Source organism: Convolutriloba macropyga, unplaced genomic scaffold (genome assembly GCF_964194025.1).
Source record: "Convolutriloba macropyga unplaced genomic scaffold, txConMacr16.3 SCAFFOLD_1795, whole genome shotgun sequence".
Classification (NCBI taxonomy): domain Eukaryota; kingdom Metazoa; phylum Xenacoelomorpha; order Acoela; family Convolutidae; genus Convolutriloba; species Convolutriloba macropyga.
The window spans coordinates 5,501-14,109 of NW_027453650.1; the positions used below are offsets into that span (position 1 = coordinate 5,501).

At 44.6% G+C, this 8,609-nt stretch overlaps 1 protein-coding gene across 1 annotated transcript; it reads right to left on the minus strand.

Moving 5' to 3' along the window:
- Window positions 1–441: 441 nt before the first annotated feature.
- Window positions 442–4,871, minus strand: LOC142358446 (uncharacterized; the record flags this gene model as incomplete). Its single annotated transcript, XM_075409844.1, has 2 exons — window positions 4,798–4,871; window positions 442–3,356 (listed from the first exon to the last, which is right to left on the minus strand). A coding segment is annotated over exon 2 (2,910 nt), but the record flags the coding sequence as incomplete, so codon positions are not given.
- Window positions 4,872–8,609: the final 3,738 nt, after the last annotated feature.

The following is an 8,609-nucleotide window of genomic DNA, read 5'->3' on the forward strand; positions in this document are numbered from 1 at the left end:
GACCCGTGAAAATAACGTTTTAGGTCGAAATTGAAATGTATTTTTGGATCTATTCTGTTTTGCCCCCCCCCCCCCCAATTACCAATTTTTGACCCCCAATTTATGACCCCCAATTACAAATTATGTGTTGTTATATAGCACGTTACCATATAAGAAAATAGCACGTGCGCCTGGGGGTCATTAAAAATTTATGCTCACTAAGCTGGGGGGGGACAGAATAGATCCTGTTTTATTCAGTTTTTTCCCAATTTGAAAGGACAAACGTTTCTGGTCTTCAAATTTCACACTTTTGACTCCTCAACTAACAATTCATATCTGCAATCAAACGCTGAACCTAAAAGTAAGTGCCGCTGCCCCGTATAATCATTCATTGCAACAAAAGAGAGTTGTCGCAAACAAATTTATATTCCCAAAAAAACAAAGCCAAAAAGAAAAGGTTACCTTTTCTATCGTTGCAGCCTCTTGTAGATCCTCTGAAGGAATTTGAGATCCATTTTGGGAATTTTTTTCATTGCTTCTTCCCCTCTGAGATGGCATCTGAGATCCATATTGGGAAGGACCTTTCGTCTGTCCCCCATCCTGAGTAAGCATCTGAGATCCATATTGCGAAGGGCCATTGGTCTGACCTCCATCCTGAGTAGGCATCTCAGATCCATATTGGGAAGGACCTTTCATCTGTCCCCCATCCTGAGTACGCACCTGAGATCCATATTGGGAAGGACCTTTCGTCTGTCCCCCATCCTGAGTAAGCATCTGTGAGCCATACTGCGAAGGGCCTTTCGTCTGTCCCCCATCCTGACTAGGCATCTGCGATCCATATTGGGAAGGACCTTTCGTCTGTCCCCCATCCTGAGTAAGCATTTGAGATCCATATTGCGAAGGACCTTTGATCTGTCCTCCATCCTGAGTAGGCATTTGTGATCCATATTGGGAGTGACCTTTTGTCTGTCCCCCATCCTGAGTAGGCATCTGAGATCCATATTGCGAAGGACCTTTCGTCTGTCCCCCACCCTGAGTAAGCATCTGTGAGCCATACTGCGAAGGGCCTTTCGTCTGTCCCCCATCCTGACTAGACATCTGCGATCCATATTGGGAAGGACCTTTCGTCTGTCCCCCATCCTGAGTAGGCATGTGAGATCCATACTGCGAAGGGCCTTTCGCCTGACCTCCATCCTGAGTAGGCATCTGCGATCCATATTGGGAGGGACCTTTCGTCTGTCCCCCATCCTGAGTACGCATCTGAGATCCATATTGCGAAGGACGTTTGATCTGTCCTCCATCCTGAGTAGGCATTTGTGATCCATATTGGGAGGGACCTTTCGTCTGTCCCTCATCCTGAGTAGGCATCTGAGATCCATATTGCGAAGGACCTTTCGTCTGTCCCCCACCCTGAGTAAGCATCTGTGAGCCATACTGCGAAGGGCCTTTCGTCTGTCCCCCATCCTGACTAGGCATCTGCGATCCATATTGGGAAGGAACTTTCGTCTGTCCCCCATCCTGAGTAGGCATCTGAGATCCATACTGCGAAGGGCCTTTCGCCTGACCTCCATCCTGAGTAGGCATCTGCGATCCATATTGGGAGGGACCTTTCGTCTGTCCCCCATCCTGAGTAGGCATCTGAGATCCATATTGCGAAAGACCTTTCGTCTGTCCTCCATCCTGAGTAGGCATCTGTGATCCATATTGGGAGGGACCTTTCGTCTGTCCCCCATCCTGAGTAGGCATCTGAGGTTCATATTGCGAATGGCCTTTGGTCTGTCCTCCATCCTGAGTAGGCGTCTGCGATCCATATTGTGAGGGACCTTTCGTCTGTTCCCCATCCTGAGTAGGCATCTGAGATCCATATTGGGAAGGGCCTCTCGTCTGTCCCCCATCCTGAGTAGGCATCTGAGATCCATATTGAGAAGGACCTTTCGTCTGTCCTCCATCCTGAGTAGTCATCTGTGATCCATATTGGGAGGGACCTTTCGTCTGTCCCCCATCCTGAGTAGGCATCTGTGATCCATATTGCGAAGGACCTTTCGTCTGTCCCCCAGCCTGAGTAAGCATCTGTGAGCCATACTGAGAAGGGCCTTTCGTCTGTCCCCCATCCTGAGTAGGAATCTGTGATCCATATTGGGAGGGACCTTTCGTCTTTCCTCCATCCTGAGTAGGCAGCTGTGATCCATATTGAGAGGGCCCTTTCGTCTGTCCTCCATCCTGAAGAGGCATCTGTGATCCATATTGGGAGGGACCTTCTGTCTGTCCTCCATCCTGAGTAGGCATTTGTGATCCATATTGGGAGGGACCTTTTGTCTGTCCTCCATCCTGAGTAGGCATTTGTGATCCATATTGGGAGGGACCTTTCGTCTGTCCCTCATCCTGAGTAGGCATCTGAGATCCATATTGTGAGGGACCTTTCGTCTGTCCCCCATCCTGAGTAGGCATCTGTGATCCATATTGGGAGGGACCTTTCGTCTTTCCTCCATCCTGAGTAGGCAGCTGTGATCCATATTGGGAGGGACCTTTCGTCTTTCCGCCATCCTGAGTAGGCATCTGTGATCCATATTGGGAAGGACCTTTCGTCTGTCCTCCATCCTGAGTAGGCATCTGAGATCCATATTGGGAGGGACCTTTCGTCTGTCCCCCATCCTGAGTAGGCATCTGTGATCCATATTGGGAGGGACCTTTCGTCTTTCCTCCATCCTGAGTAGGCAGCTGTGATCCATATTGGGAGGGACCTTTCGTCTTTCCTCCATCCTGAGTAGGCATTTGTGATCCATATTGGGAGGGACCTTTCGTCTGTCCTCCATCCTGAGTAGGCATCTGTGATCCATATTGCGATGGACCTTTTGTCTGACCTCCATCCTGAGTAGGCATCTGTGATCCATACTGGGAAGCTCCTCGGCTATTTTCTATGTCTGATTTTGACATCTGATGTTGGCTATCTTTACTTCCCCTTGGCAAGTTTTTATGATACATGGATTGATTCTGACTGGCCATGGTTGGAGGCTCAGATTGACCCTGAGTTCCGTAATTATCCGCTGATCCAGTTACACTAGGTGTATGAGCTGACTCATTTACGCCGCCAACACCAACTTGTTTAACCTTTCCGTCATGTCTCATTCCATCCTGTCCTACCCCCTCCTCGTTTGTAAATGCGGAACTTTTCCCATTGTTTGCATCTTCTCCGCCATCCAGATCTTTGTTACTCACATCGTCAAACTCGCTCAGCCGGGTGTCCTCTGGACCCTCTATGTCCTCGTAATCGGATTTGTCGGGGGCCCCTTCACCCTTAGTAAATTTGCTGTCATCTTTACCAGTCTTTGAGTAGTCAGTACTTTCGTCTTTTTTGCTCTTCTTAGGTGGCATTGTTTCTGTTCACTAAGTCTTTCATTGTTCCATTGTTCACATACATTTTCATCTCGAGAAAAATGGGGTCTTCCCCCCCCCCCCCCACTCCCAATCATGGAAATTATACCATAATGGGGGGGGCTATAATTTCATGGGGGGGGCTATAATGGGGAAGGCCCGAAAAACCGTGATCTTGCACGATCTTGTCTCCCAGTCTAGTGCGCTAATTTTTTAGGGTTTTCTCACTAGAAATTCTTTCTGCCACAAAGCTAAAAATATATAACAGATCTAAGGCCTTTTCTATTATAGCCCTCCCTCCCATCCCCCACCGCTACCAAGAAAACATGGGTCTTTATGTGAAAATATAACCCCCCATATGGTAAAATTACCATGATGGGGGGTATGGGTTATCTGACCACAAAGCTGGGAGGTGGGGGGGGGGACTATAATGGAAAAGACCAAAATATAGCCCCCATATTACGAAACACTGTAACGGGGGTATACGTTATTTGACCTCTAATCTTTTAGCCCCAAATTTGTCCCCCCCCTCCCCACCACCACCAGTGCATAAGCCCCCCCCCCCCCCAGTAACATAGCACGTGCCATTACGTAAAATAAATCATAGTGTAAAACTATGGCACATGCGTCTGGGGGATGCAAATAATATGCACCCACTAAGCTGGGGGGGGGGGGGGGCACAAACGGAAGAGATCCCAATTTTCATGATCCCTGTGATCTTTTACTCCCCTGTCGTACTCGCATTTCATTTCATTCAGATTTCAGTGCGAACAGTCTAAGAAAGAACACATGAGAGAGTCTTTTCAATTTTCACTGCATACAATTGCTGGTGGTCGATTTTTTCCTCAATAACGGATGATAGAAGAAGTAGAATGATAGATTACTTTCAGCTGTTTTTGAGCCTTTTCTTGAACGTTTTTGTTTTCTTACAATTTAAATTACTTGGGTCTTTCCCCTGATCTTTTGGGTCCCCCCCCCCCCCCGGGATGTGGGCTATAATTTTGGGGCTCTTTAATGGGAAAGATTCCAATGATTCCCTATGTTATAGAGCTTTTTGAGGTCTTTCCCATTATAGCACCACCACCCCCCCACCAAAAAAATAGATATAGCCCATCCCCGAAATTATAGGCCCCCTATTGCGGCTTAATTACCATGATTTGGGGGGTTTTAGGCTATATGACCACTAAGCTGGGAGGGGGGAGATATAATGGGAAAGACCCGTTTCTTGCACAGCTGGATTATCGGGTCTTTCCCATTATAGCCCCCCCCCCTCCCCCAGCTCAATGGTCAGATAACCTATACCCCCCCATAGTCATGGTAAACATACCATAATGGGGGGACTATATTTTCAGGGGGGGGGGGGCTAAAATGGGAAAGACCCGGATTATCATAACTAATGGGGTGACTGTAACGGAAATGATCCGAAACAGGTTATAAACAGGGAACAATGAGTTGTTTGGTGAGTCTTTGTTCAGTTTTGAAGTTGCAGTATTGATTGCTTTGTTGTCTTGAAGTGCTTTTCGTCAACAATGAGACTCTGGAAAGTCAACATCCATTGTGGACACGTGCTTCAAAACACCAATGAGAACACGACTCGGGTAAATAAAACCGGAGCAGATCTACAATATCACGAGATCTATTCCGTCCCCCCCCCCCCAGTGTATTTTATGACCCCCAGTTACAAATTATATGTTGTTAAATAACTCGTTACTATGTAACCCAGGTTGAGGTGCCATCCGGAAGTGAAATCTGATCAGACCAAGTCCAACGCACACAGTGTGTTCCCAGACCAAAATTACAGGGTCTGGGATTTGGTTCCGAATGGTAATGGTCTGATGTTAATGCATACCCCAGGTTGAGGTGCCATCCGGAAGTGAAATCTGATCAGACCAAGTCCAACGCACACAGTGTGTTCTCAGACCAAAACTACAGGGTCTGGGATCTGGTTCGAGCGCACATTAGTATGATCAGAGGTCACTTCGGTCTGGGGAAGGTATGATCAGAGGTCACTTCGGTCTGGGGATGGTATGATCAGAGGTCACTTCGTCTGGGGATGTTATGATCAGAGGTCACTTCGTCTGGGGATGTTATGATCAGAGGTCACTTCGGTCTGGAGATGGTATGATCAGAGGTCACTTCGGTCTGGGGATGGTATGATCAGAGGTCACTTTGGCCTGGAGATGATGTGATCAGATGTCACTTCAGAGGCGAATTCAAGCGCACATTAGTCTAATCAGAGACCATTTTGAGCGGATTTTTTTTTACTTTTTTTACCGAGCGATGTTGCCTCTGCCAAGAAGCAAAAAAAGCAGCGTTCTGATCACAGACACATCTAAAGTCTGATGTTGTTATACTCGTACACAATGAGTATAGTCGATTGAATTGCAAATGGCCTCGCACAAGCTGAGATAGGCACTTGCGCCGCGAATGGCAGGTTTAGTTGTTACTTTCAACTAGATACTTTCTAGATGGGGCAATCGCGGTGCGATTGACTCTAACTGAACTAATAAGCTCAAATGAGAAGCGTTTGCAAGAATTAAATTAGACTGAGCGTTAGCGCTGCAAATTGGTGAATGAAAGTTAATGATGATACAAATTATGAAAGAAAGTTTGTTCAGGTTTTAATCATACATAAAGGAAACAAAGTTTGATTTGTTTACAACGTGAATGAATATATATCCGGTACAGACGGAATGAACAGACTAAACTGCTAAAAATGGGAGGAAGTATATAGCAACTGAACTTAAATGGCATTCGCCCTTCAAATGGAACTTACAACAATGAATTAATTTAAAATAAGGATATGGATACATGAAGGGTATCCATTGCCGTATGAGATTGCCCCCTCTTGGAGAAAAATAAATTACGAATTAAAATCAGAAAATTAATAAATATTCACCGGTTACTAAGTAATAAAATATTAAATAATAGGTAAAATAAAAGCTGATGAAAGTTTGCTTTATCTAAGTTCATTCGCTATCGCTATTTTCAGCATTTTCAGCCTGGAGAACTGTCATCTCCCTCGGTTGGTCTGGCGAATACTCAGCTCCTTCATTTGACTCTCCCACCTTTCCAGTATCTTGATAATCAGTGTAGCCTTCTGTGCTACGAACTTTTTCGACAATTGTTTGTGATTTTTGGGACTTCTTCTTCGATGTCCTCTTGCTTTTCCGAATAGAAGACGTGTCGGAATCCGATGTATCACTGACCGTGAGTTGGCGTTTTGAAGTTTTCCGCAAGATGGGTGTGGGCTGTTTTTGTACTGATGAGGCTATTTGTGCCCCGGATGGTCCTGTTGTATCGGACGATGCCACTTACGGCGCGATTGGACTGAAATTTAGTATTTGTGTGAGATCGGGTCGATTTTGGAATGCCTCGTCGTATTTCGGGTTTTTTTGGCACTCTCATCTTCAATGATCTTGCAATATTGCTAGCTCTAGATATGCAAGATCGTCCCGAAGAAACGACACTCACATCATCTGTTTGTTTCCTATTGCGCTTTATCTTTTTCTCGCCAGTACTTTTTCGAAAAAGATCTCGTTTGTGTTGCTGAATTTTTTGTTCGAGAGTTTTTTCGTTTATCTTCTTTGGGCGTCGTTCTATGTATTGTGCTAGCTCCGTTTCACGTTCAGCCGGCGTCCCAAATTTGGCGATGTCAGAGTTCCTAACCCGTACTTCTTGTTTGTAGGGTTCTTTGATGACACTCGTCGTAGGACTTATTTTGCACACTGTGCTGCCAGGTGCTAATACCTCATAGAGGTCATCCAAGTTCTTCTTTTGGCGTTGGTTCTCGTGTATCTTGCGGGCCAACTTCACCTGCACGCTACGTTCTGAGCAGGGAATTGCGCGGTAAACGACATCTGGCTTTATGAAACGATCTTCCCCGTCATTTCGTTTCTCTTGTTCTGTTCTAGCGCGGGTACTTGCGGCGCAAATGACTCGCTCAATTTCCGTGTCAAAACAAAGAGCTGTATCCGCCCACTGTTCTTCTGTAAGGTAGGAGCGGCCCGGGATTGTATCTTCGTCTAAATAATAATTAATTATTGCATTATAGTTGAGATTTTTGCTATCAGATTTAGTTGTAATATTTGATATAGGTGTGTTACACTTTCTACCGAAGTGTGCCTCAAATGGTGTGATTGTTATTGTTTTTTGTTTTGATATTCTTAGTCGTTGTATTATTGCTTTCAGTGAATTTTCTAAGTTAAATTTTTTGTTTAATTGTGATTTCATGCAAGATAATTGTCGTTTAATTGTTTGAACGATACGTTCTACTAATCCGATTGCTCTATGGTCATTTGCTGGTGCATATATAGGTGTAATATTGTTTTCTGTACAATATGTCTCAAACTTTTTTCCTGTAAAACATCTAGCTTGATCTAATCTAATAGTTCTAGGTACTCCGTGTTGATATATATAATTATTTAAGAATTTGATTACATTTGGACCTGATGCTTTTTTTACTGTTTCTGCTGTGGGGTATTTAGAATATCTATCTATACTTGTAATAAAATATTGTTCTATGCCTTTTTCATTTAAAATTTGACCACCAAAATCTAATTGTATTTCGTCATTTGGTACACTACATTTAGGTAGAGGTGTCCATTTGCGGTGCGGAATCACTGATTTGAGGTTCTTACCAATTTCCGTGCAAGCTTTGCACTCACTGGCCTTTGCCAGTATGTCTCTGTGGATGTAGGGCCACCAGATATTTTGGGCTAAAGAGAGCATAGCGAAATTGCCTGGATGTGTGGAATGAATATCTTCCCACACCGCATCCTTAATTGATTTTGGAATCGCATTTCTCTCATCTAAGCAGACACACCCGTGTTTCACGCTTAGATCTCTCCAATATGAGAATAGATAAGGACTGATCTCTTGCAATCGTTCCGCATCTTTTCTAATCACACAGTCCCTCACTTCTTTCAGTATCGCGTCCTTTCCAGTCAAAATTGCCAGAAACTTCTTACTGAACACTTTATTGAGTGTCTCAGTAAACATCATGTCGTTGGCCTCGTCTATCATACTACCAGTTGGGGTTTCTGTATGATTTGTTGCATTGGATTCGGGTGTTGAAGGTGTCGTGTCGGAGAAAGTTACTCTCGCCTTAGTAGGGGTCGATTTAGAGCGGGTTGCATTGGCCTTTGACATCGTTTTGATACTATTTACTGAATTATTTGATATGAGAGGTTTATTGTGTTTATTCACAAAATAGTGTTTCGTAGGCAGAATTTGGTCAAAAAGCGAGTGATTTTTGT